This window comes from Pristiophorus japonicus, chromosome 17 (assembly GCF_044704955.1).
Source record: "Pristiophorus japonicus isolate sPriJap1 chromosome 17, sPriJap1.hap1, whole genome shotgun sequence".
NCBI lineage: Eukaryota > Metazoa > Chordata > Chondrichthyes > Pristiophoridae > Pristiophorus > Pristiophorus japonicus.
In genome coordinates, this window is record NC_091993.1 from 15036750 (window position 1) to 15052539 (window position 15790).

At 42.9% G+C, this 15790-nt stretch overlaps 1 protein-coding gene across 1 annotated transcript in view; it reads left to right on the top strand.

Moving 5' to 3' along the window:
* myo5c (myosin VC) overlaps positions 1-15790 on the top strand; it is a 97421-nt gene that overhangs the window by 43094 nt on the left and 38537 nt on the right. Inside the window, exons 14-20 of the mRNA XM_070858413.1 lie at positions 668-802; positions 903-1000; positions 1131-1217; positions 1305-1416; positions 1946-2157; positions 11488-11653; positions 15200-15346. Coding sequence (XP_070714514.1) covers positions 668-802; positions 903-1000; positions 1131-1217; positions 1305-1416; positions 1946-2157; positions 11488-11653; positions 15200-15346 — 957 coding nt within the window. The remainder of the gene's footprint in view (positions 1-667; positions 803-902; positions 1001-1130; positions 1218-1304; positions 1417-1945; positions 2158-11487; positions 11654-15199; positions 15347-15790) is intronic.

A 15790-nucleotide genomic window follows, 5' to 3' on the forward strand; every position in this document is an offset into this window, starting at 1 on the left:
CAGTGTTGATGGATCACACAACCAAACTTTCTATCGCTCCACTCGTGGCTCACAGATAAAATAGAATCATAGAAGTGTACAGCACAGAAGGAGGCCATTCAGCCCATTGTGTCAGCATGTCTGGACCATACACAGCAGGAAGTTCCCAGATTTTATTTCTGATCCGTGCTAAATTAGCTCATCTGAGATGGGGTGGCAGAGGGACAATACACTTAGCCACACTGCTCCTACTTAGGGAAAGTATAATTGCCCAGTTTCTAACTGTTGTATAGTTGAAATTGTGTGCGTGCGTGGACACTGAGTAAGCACAGGATCAAACTCGAGTCTGTGGAAACTTTCTGGCACTTAATTGTCAAGGCTCACGCTTGAGTAATGACCACTCAAGTGAGGTACTGGAGGATGAATAGTGCTTGTGGAACTGTACCCAATAAAGGAGAGGGAAAAAAATTGTCATCACAATTCAGTGTACATGGGAACTACAGCAAGCTGTCGTAAACATGGCTAGCCAAAAACAGTGAAATAGATCTTTTAAACAAAATAGACCAAAACACCTAGAGCAGGGTACAAAACTAAGTTAAAGCTCAGAAACATGGAATTGTGGTATGGAAAGCTTAAACGTATTGCAATGAATCTAGTCTTTGTGTGTTTTTTTATTTTAACTACACAGTTGAATCTCCTAGCTGATTTCTTTCAAGACAATGAATCATCCACTGGGAGCTTGAATGCAAGCATTAAAGTCAGGCCCGCGAGACCAGGGTTTAAACCCTTTAACAAACAGCATCGGACAACTGTCGGCAGTAAGGTACACTCGCGTCGAGACTCATTTTCTACACTGAGATGTTTTAACATTGTTGCAAAGTAAAATTGCATTTCTAACCCTACTTAAATAATGTGAATTACAGTTCCGTAGTTCTCTGCATTTGCTCATGGAGACCCTTAATGCTACCACACCTCACTATGTGCGTTGCATTAAGCCGAATGATTTGAAGCTTCCATTTGAGTAAGTTTTCTTAATCACCAAATACTTCCCAACTGAAAATATTTACTTATCCTTCTAAAACCAGAAAAAAAAAATCATGTTAATAACTTATATTTCTTCAGAGTGCAACATTGTAAGCTTCTATTTTTAGATACGATTCAAAGAGAGTTGTGCAACAGCTTCGAGCCTGTGGTGTTCTGGAAACTATTAGGATCAGCGCACAGAGTTATCCTTCCAGGTAAAGCTGAGCTTTTTGTACTCCTTTCATTAATGCTGAGGGTTTTACAAAGCGTTACATCGCATAAATATTGATTTTTGTTTTCAGATGGACTTACTTTGAGTTTTTCAGTCGTTACCGCATTCTGATGTCACAACAGGATCTTGCAATAAACAATAAAAAACAGATTTGCAAAGAAGTCTTGAAATGTTTAATTCAGGTCAGTAGGTTAAGGCAGTACAGCTAAATCACTGTTGTCCAACTTAGTGTTGTCCTCTGCCTTAGTCAATATATATTATATATTGGTTTTTTTTATCAGTTTGTCACAATTCTGACACTTGGTACATTGAAATCAATAAGCAACACTGTAATGGTAACACATTCTATTCTTACTTCCTCCACTATATATGTACAAGGAAATCACTGTGAAACACCAATATGTAATGTAAACTATAGAACAACAATTAACTTTTTTTGCTCCATTAATAGTAATATATTATGCTTTTAAAAGTGATCTTATGGAGATAACATAGCTATGGTTTGGGATAAGCTACAAAATCAAAAATGTATGCAATCAATTCATGGAGGTTATGTGTAACTTCAGATGTCTATAGTTAACTCAATATATTTTTTATCTTTGCATCGATCAATCAACAGAAAAACTGTGTAATCCAGGCACAATTGTCCCTATTTGGTTGTTTTTACGTTGCAAATACATGAATAAATAATAACCTTTTTGTCTTCTGCAGGATCCAAACCAATATCACTTTGGTAAAACAAAGATTTTCTTCCGAGCAGGGCAAGTGGCGTATTTGGAAAAACTGCGAGCAGACAAACTGAGGGCAGCCTCAGTCACGATACAGAAAAATCTGCGTTGCTGGATTCAACGCAAAAAATTCCTTGAGATGAAACAAGCTGCGATTGTCATACAACAATACGTTCGTGGGCAGCGTGCCGTACGGTAATAACTCTTCCTACAACACTGCAATTTACAGTGCTTTGAAATTATAAAACAATCCCATATGAAGAAAAGGTTTAATAAATGTAATGGAACTGCAATATACCCTTGTCTATATCAGTAAAGTTACCACTTGCGTTTATATACCACTTTTCACATCCTCAGAAAGTTCCAATGTGCGTTACAGTCAATTCATTACATTTGAAATATTTCATTGTTGTTTTATAGGCAAATGCAGTAGCCATTTTGAACACAACACCATCCCTCAAACAGCAAATGAGATAAATGACTAGATAATCTGTTTTTGGTGGTGTTGGTTGAGGGATAATTGTTGCCCGATACACTGAGAGAACTCCCTGCTTTAGTTTGAATAGGGAACTCAGTTCCACGTCACCTGAAATACGTCAGTTCTGACAATGCAGCGCTTTCTCATGACTGCACTGAAATATCAACCGAGAGATGTGTTCAAATCCTGGAGTGGGGCTTGAACCCACAACTTCCTCACTCAAAAGTGAGATTCCTAACACTGAACCAAGCTGACATAGTAAGATTAATCCTGATTATAGCTGCTTGTCAAATCACATTGTTTAATATCATTGCTTGTCAAGTTGTGTGATTTGATTTGAGAGCATGCCATCCTTGGCTCTCTTCCATGACATGCGACCATCAAACACCCGAGGAAACAATAAAAAGTGATTGTTTCAGAATAACACTGTGGAGCACGTCCCAAAGCAGTAATATATCTAGGTATTGAAATGGAGTTCATATTCCATGATGTCATTTCCACCTCTCATGTTAAAATGGTTGACTTACTGTTGGTTTCTTGTATTTAATTGTAATTTTAATAATATCATAATATATTCAGCTGTTCCTTGAAATGCTATTTTATCTCCTGGTCTAAAGTCTTCTGAAGTTGCTATTACTGACCAATTTATGTACACAAGTTTCCCACATCACCAAATTAAAAGTAATTCGCAGCTGAATTGATATTTTAGGATGTGAAACTGTACATCAAATTTTATTGATATTTTCTCAAGCTTCCAGGGGCTAATAATTCTATTGCTACAGTGCAATTCTCCATCTGGGTCTGTGATTCTAATTGAGGCTACTAACCACTATAATGTCTCACTGACATGAATGAATTTTCTGTTGATTGTGAAGCTGTACTGATACCAGGAAATATATTTAGCCAGCAGCTTGATCATACTCCATGTGTACAGTTCTCAATGGGGATACACTTCATATTTCCATGGGTACCATGCAACAATCCTTTATTTTAATTTTTAACTAGACACTACACATGACTGTTAAGAATGCACTATTTCTGCATTGTGAGATTTTTCCTGGATTCCTAAACCTATTTGTCAGGGATATGGGGCTAGAACCTGCACTTTTTTTGCATGCTTAACACCCACTTAAAGCCCATTTTACCTCTGAAATGACGTATAATGCCCATATAGCGTCCATTTTGGCACAAAATGGAAACAGGTGGGCATTTTTCGGAAACTTATCGCCGAGCGTTACTTTCCCCATGAGATTAATGCCGATAAAAACTATTACTGCCCGCCCACTTTTTTGGGACGGAATCAGCAGAATGGGCGAATTCAACATCCATAATATCGCCCAGCGTTACTTGCCGCATGGATTTAATGCCGAGATTCAATATTTTTGACTGTTTAATATATTCACTGTTTTTTGTCGTAAAGAGCATATTTACCCAAACTAGCGGCCATGGAAATCGGCCATCGTCAATTTCACCATCTCGCACACAAATCGCTACAAAGGCCCAACGTCTGCGGGACGCGGCAGTCGGAACAGCGTTGGTGAGGCGAGCGTGGGGAGGCCGACAAAGGCCCAACGTTGGCGGGAGACGGCAGTCGGAACAGCATTGGTGAGGCGAGCGTGGGGAGGCCGACAAAGGCCCAACGTCTGCGGGACGCGGCAGTCGGAACAGCATTGGTGAGGCGAGCGTGGGGAGGCCGACAAAGGCCCAACGTCTGCGGGACGCGGCAGTCGGAACAGCGTTGGTGAGGCGAGCTTGGGGAGGCCGACAAAGGCCGAGCGGTGCAGCTGCAGCAGGGTGAGAAGGCAAAAAAGAAGTAGAAAGAAATCAAAAGGTGACATCACAGCCAAGGGGGTAAGTGATTGGCTGGTGATTGGTAAGTAGTTTTTCTTTTTCTTTTTTTTTTATCAGTAAGTAACCTTTTAGCCTTGTTGCCAATTTAAGTTGATCTAAGGGTTAAGTCATGGCAGGACAGCTCGGACATGTGTTATGCTCCTTCTGTACTATGTGGGAACTCAGGGACACTTCCGGTGTCCCTGACGACTACGTGTGCGGGAAGTGTGTCCGCCTGCAGCTCCTGATGGACCGCATTATGGCACTGGAGCTGTGGGTGGATTCACTCTGGAGCATCCACGATGCTGAGAATGACGTGAATAGCACCTTTAGTGAGTTGGCCATACTGCAGGTAAAGGGTACACAGCCAGATAGGGAATGGATGACCAATAGGAAGAGCAGTGCAAGGAAGGTAGTGCAGGGGTCCCCTGTGGTCACCCCGCTGCAAAACAGATACACCGCTTTGGGTACTGTTGAGGGGGATGACTCATCAGGGGAGGGCAGCAGCAGCCAAGTTCATGGCACCGTGGGTGGCTCTGCTGCACAGGAGGGCAGGAAAAAGAGTGGGAGAGCTATAGTGATAGGGGATTCAATTATAAGGGGAATAGATAGGCGTTTCTGCGGCCGCAACCGAGACTCCAGGATGGTATGTTGCCTCCCTGGTGCAAGGGTCAAGGATGTCTCGGAGCAGGTGCAGGACATTCTGAAGAGAGATGGTGAACAGCCAGCTGTCGTGGTGCATTTAGGTACCAATGATATCAGTAAAAAAACGGGATGAGGTCCTACAAGATGAATTTAGGGAGCTAGGAGCTAAATTAAAAAGTAGGACCTCGAAAGTAGTAATCTCAGGATTGCTACCAGTGCCACATGCTAGTCAGAGTAGGAATCGCAGGATAGCTCAGATGAATACGTGGCTTGAGGAGTGGTGCAGCAGGGAGGGATTCAAATTCCTGGGACATTGGAACCGGTTCTGGGGGAGGTGGGATCAGTACAAACCGGACGGTCTGCACCTGGGCAGGACCGGAACCAATGTCCTAGGGGAATGTTTGCTAGTGCTGTTGGGGAGGGGTTAACCTAATATGGCAGGGTGATGGGAACCAATGCAGGGAGACAGGGGGAAGTAGAATGGGGGCAGAAGCAAAAGATAGAAAGAAGAAAAGTAAAAGTGGAGGGCAGAGAAACCTAAGGCATAAAGCAAAAAGGGCCACATTAGAGCAAAATTCTAAAGGGGCAAAGTGTGTTAGAAAGACAAGCCTGAAGGCTCTGTGCCTCAATGCGAGGAGTATTCGGAATAAGGTGGACAAATTAACTGAGCAGTTAGCAGTTAACGGGTATGATGTATTTGACATGGCTCCAGGGTGACCAAGGCTGGGAACTCAACATCCAGGGGTATTCAACATTTAGGAAGGATAGGAAAAGGAGGCGGGGTGGCATTGCTGGTAAAAGAGGAAATGAATGCAATAGTAAGAAAGGACATTAGCTTGGATGATGCGGAATCAGTATGGGTGGAGTTACGGAATACCAAGGGGCAGAAAACGCTAATGGGAGTTGTATACAGACCAACAAACAGTAGTAGTAAGGTTGGGGACAGCATCAAACAAGAAATTAGGGATGCATGCAATAAAGGTACAGCAGTTATCATGGGTGACTTTAATCTACATATTGATTGGGCTAACCAAACTGGTAGCAATGTGGTGGAGGAAGATTTCCTGGAGTAAATTAGGGATGGTTTTCTTGACCAATATGTCGAGGAACCAACCAGGGAGCTAGCCATCCTAGACTGGGGATGTGTAATGAGAAAGGACTGATAAGCAATCTTGTTGTGCGAGGCCCCTTGGGCAAGAGTGACCATAACATGGTAGAATTCTTTATTAAGATCGAGAGTGACACAGTTAATTCAGAAACTAGGGTCCTGAACTTAAGGAAAGGTAACTTTGATGGTTTGAGGCGTGAATTGGCTATAATAGACTGGCAAATGATATTAAATGGTTGACGGTGGATAGGCAATGGCAAACATTTAATGATCACATGGATGAACTTCAGCAATTGTACATCCCTGTCTGGAGTAAAAATAAAACGGGGAAGTTGGTTCAACCGTGGTTAAGAATGGAAATTAAGGTGAGTGTTAAATCCAAGGAAGAGACATATAAATTGTCCAGAAAAAGCAACAAACCTGAGGACTGGGAGAAATTTAGAATTCAGCAGACGAGGACAAAGGGTTTAATTAAGAGGGGGATAATAGAGTATGAGAAGAAGCTTGCCGGGAACATAAAAACTGACTGCAAAAGCTTCTATAGATATGTGAAGAGAAAAAGATTAGTGAAGACAAACGTAGGTCCCTTGCAGTCGGATTCAGGTGAATTTATAATGGGGAACAAAGAAATGGCAGACCAATTGAACAAATACTTTGGTTCTGTTTTCACAAAGGAAGACACAAATAACCTTCCGGAAGTACTAGGGGACCGAGTGTCTCGTGAGAAGGAGGAACTGAAGGATATCCTTATTAGGCGGGAAATTGTGTTAGGGAAATTGATGGGATTGAAGGCCGATAAATCCCCGGAGCCTGATAGTCTGCATACCAGAGTACTTAAGTAAGTGGCCCTAGAAATAGTGGATGCATTGGTGATCATTTTCCAACAGTCTATCGACTCTGGATCAGTTCCTATGGACTGGAGGGTAACTAATGTAACACCACTTTTTAAAAATGGAGGGAGAGAGAAAGCGGGTAATTATAGACCGGTTAGCCTGACATCAGTAGTGGGGAAAATGTTGGAATCAATTATTAAGGATGAAATAGCAGCGCATTTAGAAAGCAGTGACAGGATTGGTCCAGGTCAGCATGGATTTATGAAAGGCAAATCATGCTTGACGAATCTTCTGGAATTTTTTGAGGATGTAACTAGTCGAGTGGACAAGGGAGAACCAGTGGATGTGATGTATTTGGACTTTCAAAATGGTTTTGACAAGGTCCCACACAAGAGATTGGTGTGCAAAATCAAAGCACATGATATTGGGGGTAATATACTAACGTGTTTAGAGAACTGGTTGGCAGATAGGAAGCAAAGAGTCGGGATAAACGGGTCCTTTTCAGAATGGCAGGCAGTGACTAGCGGAGTGCCGCAGGGCTCAGTGCTGGGACCCCAGCTCTTTACAATATACATTAACAATTTAGATGAAGGAATTGAGTGTAATATCTCCAAGTTTGCAGATGACACTAAACTGGGTGGCGGTGTGAGCTGTGAGGGGGACGCTTGGAGGCTGCAGGGTGACTTGAACAGGTTAGGTGAGTGGGCAAATGCATGGCAGATGCAGTATAATGTGGATAAATGTGAGGTTATCCACTTTCGGGGCAAAAATGTGAAGTCAGAATATTATCTGAATGGCGGCAGATTAGGAAAAGGGGAGGTGCATCGAGACCTGGGTGTCATGGTTCATCAGTCATTGAAAGTTGGCATACAGGTACAGCAGGCGGTGAAGAAGGCAAATGGTATGTTGGCCTTCATAGCTAGGAGATTTGAGTATAGGAGCAGGGAGGTCTTACTTCAGCTGTACAGGGCCTTGGTGAGGCCTCACCTGGAATATTGTGTTCGGCTTTGGTCTCCTAATCTGAGGAAGGACATTCTTGCTATTGAGGGAGTGCAGCAAAGGTTCACCAGACTGATTCCTGGGATGGCAGGACTGACATATGAGGATCAACTGGGCCTTTATACATTGGAGTTTAGAAGGATGAGAGGGGATCTCATAGAAACATATAAGGTTCTGACGGAACGGGACAGGTTAGATGCGGGTAGAATGTTCCCAATGTTGGGGAAGTCCAGAACCAGGGGACACAGTCTCAGGATAAGGGGTAGGCCATTTCGGACTGAGATGAGGAGAAACTTCTTCACTCAGAGAGTTGTTAACCTATGGAATTCCCTGCCGCAGAGAGTTGTTGATGCCAGTTTATTGGATATATTCAAGAGGGAGTTAGATATTACCCTTATGGCTAAGGGGATCAAGGGATATGGAGAGAAAGCAGGAAAGGGGTACTGAGGGAATGATCAGCCATGATCTTATTGAACGGTGGTGCAGGCTCGAAGGGCCGAATGGCCTACTCTTGCACCTATTTTCTAATATCGCTCGCTCAAAAAACCACCCACAAAAAGTGGAACTAACCAGAACGAATCACAACGTTATGGACGCCATGTTATAGATCACATGTTGCTTCCTTTAAAAGGCTGCTGTGCTTCAACCTCGGCGGAGTTTGAATGTACTCTGCAGGTCGTTGGAGTTGATGTGAACATCTCTAAAAACATCTTGACCACAATGTGACTGATTGGAATTGAAGAGGTGTGTTCGTCAGGACATTCCTTCTTTGTGAGCAATCGGTGGAAAACAGAGAGCTACTGCAATGGGGCCTGTCCTTTTTCACCCTCTCTTGGTGATCAAATACATGCAGCAGACTCGACATCGCCGAAGGAACGCTCCACTGCATTATGTGCCCAATGTACGAAGTGACAGACAGATGAGGAGGACCAGACGTTACACCCCCTGCAAGTACAAGGAGAAGTATTCTTACCTCGACTTGCCTGACACCACCTGCCTTCGGAGACTGCGCTTCCACAAAGAGGTTATCACTGAGGTATGCCAGCTGATAAAGGCAGATCTGCAGCCTGCCGGCACCATCAGTACGGCACAGTCCGTCGAGGTCAAAGTCACCGTGGCACTGTCGTTCTATGCCTCGGGTTCTTTTCAGGCCACAGCTGGAGACATTTGCAAACATTCTCAGCACGCCACACACCGCTGCATTAGACAGGTCACTGAAACCCTGTACGTGCGCAGGAGGGACTTGATCAGGGAGGCACTGAGTGAGAGGGTTCTTGGATTCTCTAGAATTGCAAACTTCCCCAAGGTGCAGGGAGCAATAGACTGTACGCACATCGCGATGCCGGCACCTTTTCAGGATGCTGAGGTTTTCGGGAACCACAAGGGATTCCACTCCCTGAATGTCCAACTGTTTGTCAACCACCAGCAAATTATACTGGTAGTGAATGCTCAATTTCAGGGCAGCATCCATGATGCTCACATCCTGCGTGAGAGCACTGTATCTGACTTGTTTAATAATGAGCCACAAGGTCAATGCAGGAAGCTTGGGGACAAAGGATATGGCCTCGTCACCTGGCTAATGACCCTCCTGCGTGACACCCACACCGAGGCCAAGAGGCGATACGACGAATATCGTGGAGAAAACCATTGGAGTGCTGAAGAGCGCTTTAGATGCTTGGAACACTCAGGAGGCGAACTCCAATACCAATCTGAGCAGGTAGCTCAATTCGTGGTGGTGTGCTCTATGCTACACAACTTGGCTATCAGGAGGGGACAAAAATTGCCTGATGAGTCTGACAGTGCACTTCACCAGAGCGAGGATGAGGAGGCGGACGCTGACATTGGCCCAGACAATCAGGTTGACGCTGAAGCCATACCCCCGCCCCCCTGTAGACCGCATGAAAAGGCCCATGGTGGCATGATAGATGAAAGAGCCTTACGTCAGGAGCTCATCAATGATCGCTTTGCCTAAAAGAACGTTGGTGTTATTTACAAGGCTGCTGGGTGTGCAGGTCATACATCAATGATGGACATCATCATCATAGGCAGTCCCTCATCACCTTGGTGACAGTTAAAGTTTAAGTTGATTGAAGTTAAGTGTGATTTTACCCTTTTGATATTAAGGAATCACCAGCGTGTAATGGTGCAGCTATCCGAGCCAATGTGCTAAAGGTTTTGTTAAATAAAAAACATTTAAACCGAACATTAGTCTGAAATCATCAGTATTTCTGTACAAACCCCCCCCCCGCACCCTGCTTCTCCTCCCCACCTCTACCCCTTCCCCTTCCCTTCCTAACTCCAAGCCGCCTGGCCGAGGAGGTCCTCAGATTATGCTTCATCGGCGGGGGGGTGGTGACGGCGAAGCGCTGCTTGGACGGATGCGGGACAGGACGGTTCCGAGGTGGGAACGAGCTCCAAGCCATAAGCAAGATGTTGCTGCTGGCTCTCATGTGGTTGGCAATGGGGGTGCGTCACCTTGGGGGTGCAGTGCGGCACTCCAGAGCCACCAGTGTTCCTGGCGACCAGGTCCAGGGCCTCCTCCATCCCCTCCATGTCGTATCTTATTCGTTGGACAAAAACTCGGTGTCAACTATGTTCTTGGTGCTTAGTAGGCTTTTTGCTGCTGGTGGATCTCTGTCGTTCCTCCCACAATAGCCAAACAAGCACACACCACAGCCACACACACTTTCAATGCCTCTGAGCTCCCTCTCTCTCTGTCTCCTCTTCTGCACATGTCATGATGACCCTTGACCTCCAAAATCGCGGGAATCGAGCGTTGCCATGCCGTTGCTAAGGATGGCCACACTTTACGGCAGAAAGTCAAAAAAATTTAACGCTACCGCCCATTTGATACTGCTCGCGGTAATGCCCATTTTCAAAAATGTAAACTAGGTGTTTTGAGAATGGGCGAGAAGCCGGCGATCTGAAAACCCTTTTTTAATGCCCACTCCGGAAATAATGCCCATTTTTGGGCGATAAGCACAAAAGTGGAGGTTCTAGCCCATTAGATCAGGAATACAGTGAAAATTCACACATCCCCATTTTGTATCATCCGTAGCCTTTGTATGACACACAAATGTGGAATTAAAAGTCTTATTTGCATGATCGTGACAAGATAACATTTCTGTGCATTTTCTCAACCTAAAAAAAAAGTTAAATTGAGGCAATAAATAGATTCTCCTGTGGGACATGTTTATATTTTATTTCCAAATTGTTAATTTGACCATTTCTTACTTTAGATGTTGTTGCTCATTAATTATGGGATCACTTCATTGTGGAAATAAAGATTGCATCACCTGGAGTTGTATCAAGTGCCCCTTAAGGATATTGTGAAAAGAAAACATAGTCATGGCTCATATTTTGTTCCTTGTGAAGGACTGCAGTGGTTCAAGAAAGCAGCTCATCACCACTTTCACAAGGGCAATTAGGGATGGGCAATAAATGCTGGGTTTGCCAGCGATGCCCACATCCCATGAACGAATATAAAAAAACTGCAGGAGTAAATTGTTTCTTTGCTATGCATTCGACTTCATTTTATGGATAAAACGCAATACCCATCTCATGTGCTTTCCAGAATAATTACAAATGTTTTGTTTAATGTGTAATTAATATATATGTGATTTTAATTTAAGACGCGTATTGACTGCTACTACTCTAAAAGAAGCCTGGGCTACAGTTATCATCCAGAAACACTGGCGCCGATTTTTAGTGTCTCGTCTTTACCAGCTAATTCTGGTGGCCACCATTACAATTCAATCCCACACTCGTGGCTGGCTGGCAAGAAGGCGATATAAAGAGGTAAGATTTAAATCAGCAAAGATGCAACCTAATGGAAAGGTCGATACCAAATTAAGAGAATACCTAACTATTATCACTGCCACAAAGTGGAAACACACTCGAACTGCAACCACAACAGAACCATATCAAAGGAACTAACGATGTAAAAAGGAGACAGTAAAGAATGGTCAGGTGGCTAAAGAGAGACGTGGAAAATCGCAAAACTTCAGACACAAAACGCAAGCATAGGGAATTTTTTCAGTATGTAACAGAAAGCGAGCGGTTAGAAGAGAGAACTGTAAAGGATGTTAATGGGACAAAAACTGAAGATGACCATTAGACGGTCAATATACTAAATGAGTACTTCCTCTCGTATTCACTAGAAAAGCCATGCCCTCCATAAATAGCGATAATCCAAGTATAATTAATGCCTTCAATATAAGTGAGACGGAAGTCCTTGACCGTCAAGGACAAGAGAAATTCTGAGGGAGTCAGTGAATTACTGCTAGATTGGAAACAGGATAAAGTGGCGCCTATTTTGAAAAGGAGTGACAAGACAGATCCAGGCAACTACAGATTATTAGTTTTGCTTCATTAATAAGTAAAATAATTAACTCAATTATCAGGAGCAAACTCGATGACTGCCGATGTGATAATCTATTAAATAGCATGGATTCAGAAGGGAAATGTCTAACCTGACCAATCTCATTGACTTTTTTGAGGAAGTTATATTCCAAGTTGACTCTGGAAATCCGATGATGTGATGCACTTTGATTTCCAAAAGCAATAAGCAACAAAGGCTATTTAAGTTTGAAGCATTGGTTAATAAATCTGGGATGGATAAAAAATGTTCTGAAGATTAGAAAGCAGTGGGTACTTGTTAGAGGATTTGTGTGGGAGTGGAGAGAATGATGAATAAGGTGTCCTCTGCTGTTTCTAATTTACATTAATGACTTGGATTCAGAAACCCAATGTGAACTGGTCAAATTTGCAGAAGATAGCAAACCAGGAGGGACAGTTTAACCTGGGGAGCAAGCTCTAAAACTACAAAATGTATTAAAATAAATATGGGCTTGGGCCTAAAAAAAGGCAGCTGAAATCTAATACGGACCAGTGTAAAGTACTATACTTTAGGAAACCATCATAGGCAGTCCCTTGGAATCGAGAAAGACTTCTTCCACTCTAAAAATGAGTCCTTAGGTGGCTGAACAGTCCAATACGAGAACACAGTCCATGTCACAGGTGGGACAGATAGTCGTTGAGGGAAGGGGTGGGTGGGACTGGTTTGCCACACGTTCTTTCCGCTTCCCGTGCTTGATTTCTGCATGCTTTTGGCGTTGAAACTCGAGGTGCTCGGCGCCTTCCCGGATGCACTTCCTCCACTTAGGGCGGTCCTTGGCCAGGGACTCCCAGGTGTCAGTGGGGCTGTTGCACTTTATCAGGGAGGCTTTGAGGGTGTCCTTGTAATGTTTCCTCTGCCCACCTTTGGCTCATTTGCCGTGAAGGAGTTCTGAGTAGAGTGCTTGCTTTTGGAGTTTCGTGTCTGGCATGCGAACAGTGTGGCCTGCCCAGCTCACTTTAGGACATAGGACAAATTGGGCAACGCATGTACTCCATGAATGGTGTTGCAATAGGTGAGGTTGAAGTTGAAAGAGTTTTAATATACTCAATGCTTAAGATGTCCCACCACTATGGAGCAGCGAGCAACAAAGTAAATAGAACGCTGAGCTATATAGCCAAAAGGTTAGAGTACAAGTCAGAGAAAATCATGCTTAAACTTTATAGTGCTCTGGTTAAGGCATACCTTCAATAATGTGTCCAATCATTGAAATACAAGAACATTGTTCAAGTTGCGGAGAAAAGAGTGATCCTGAGCACTAGTTACAGCCTCAGGTTGGCAGGCTGTAATTAGTGGGGTGCCACAAGGATCAGTGCTGGGGCCTCAGCTATTTACAATCTATATTAATGAACTAGATGAAGGGACCAAGTGTAATGTATCCAAGTTTGCTGACGATACAAAGCTCAGTGGGACAGTAAGCTGTGAGGAAAACACAAAGCATCTGCAAAGGGATATAGATAGGCCAAATGAATGGGCAGTAAGGTGGCAGATGGAGTATAATGTAGGGAAATGTGAGGTTAATCACTTTGGAAGGAAGAATAGAAAAACAGAATATTTTTAAAATGGTGAGAAACTTTTAAATATTGGTGTTCAGAGAGATTTGGGTGCCCTTGTGCATGAAACACAAAAAGCTAGCATGCAGGTACAGCAAGCAATAAGGAAAGCAAATGGCATGTTGTCCTTTATTGCAAGAGAGTTAGAGTATAAGAGTAAGGAAGTCTTGCTACAATCGTACAGGTCCTTGGTGAGACCAACCTGGAGTATTGTGCACAGTTTTGGTCTCCTTATCTAAGGAAGGATATACTTGCCTCGGAGGCAATGCAACGGAGGTTTACTGGATTGATTCTTGGGATGAGAGGGCTATCTTATGATAAGCGTTTGTGTAGCATGGGCCTATACTCTCTGGAGTTTAGAAGAATGAGAGGTGTGCACGTTGAAACATACAAGAGGGATTGACAGGGTAGATGCTGAGAAGTTTTTTCCCCTGCCAGGAGTGTCTAGAACTAGGGGGCACATTCTCAGGATAAGGGGTGGGACATTTAAGACAGAGATGAAGAGGAATTTCTTCAATCGGGGTTGTGAATCTTTGGAATTCTCTGCCTCAGAGGTGCTGTGGATGCTGAGTTTCTGAATATATTCAAGCTAAGATAGATAGATTTTTGGAGTCTAGGGGAAATCAAGGGATATGGAGATCGGACGGGAAAGTGGAGTTGAGGTCGATGATCAGCCATGATCTTATTGAATGTCGAGGGGCCGTATGGTCTATTCTTGCTCCTATTCCTTATGAGCATTAGAGGACTGTTAAAACACTGAAGAAACTTGGGCTTTTTAGCCTTGAAAGGAAATGACTGATGTAATCTTATGAAGGTATAAAATATAATAAATTGTTTAGAAAAGGTAAATCTGGAACACTAATTCAACTAAACTCTGATAGTAGGACAAGTAAACTTCGGTGTGATATCAGGAAATTCTTCACACACAGAGTGAACACAGTGGACTTTTGGTTAGGGCAGTTTAAGTGCAAACCTTGGAATCCTTTAACAATCATCTGTATACAGTTTTCGGTGGATGAGTTAAAATGGGATGAATAGGATTCTTCATCTGTATCTATCTTCTGATCTTGAATTGTATCAAAAGTACATACTGTTGAGAAACAAAGACAGAACTTGTATTTACACAACACATCCGGACAACCCAAAGTGCTTCAGAGACAACGAATTACTTTTTGAAATATAGTTACTGTGGTCTGGTCGGCAAATGCAGCAAGTTACCTATAAGATTAGTATTCTTAACTGATCAACAACTGATCAACTGATCATAAATGCTATTTAGGTATAATTATTTAGTCTAAGCAACCAGTTGAATAGTTTTTTTCTATAGTTACTGGCGGTCACCAGTCTTAAATCATAGAAGACACCAATCTTTACTTTGTTCAACATTTCTTCTAGATGGTGCAAGACCAAAAAGCATTAATAATTCAAAAGCATGTCCGTGCCTGGTTGGTACGACGCAGATATCAAAGTATACGGCGGTTCGTTTTGAACATCCAGCTCACCTTCCGTGTCAAACAGCTCCACAAGAAACTGGATGAGCAGGTGGGTTACAAGTCCATCAGTCACCTAGTGGAAAATAAACAGAAATTTCAGTCGAAATAAGTAATACATTTATAAAAAGCTTAAAATTCCAAAAACAAATTCAACATTTTTGCATGTTTAAGCCTACTGTCACTTTGGTAATTTCCCGCAGCTCTTGCAAAAATGTTTCTGACTAAATGAAAAAGGAAATGCTAATACAATTCAGTGTTTGGCTTTTCTATTTGGTAATGTTTAGAAAAACTTGGCTAAATTAAGCAAACCGTAGCAGCTAATGTCAAGGCATAAATGTAAACAGGTTTTTGTTAAACCTATTGAAAATTGGCTTGCAATTCCTGTAGAAATGGCAGGATCTGAGCAACACATTAGAAATTGATTTTGGACATTGTGTGGTCTTATCGTACATGTAATACTTCGTTTGGTCTCCGTTACATCTCCATAGTTCTT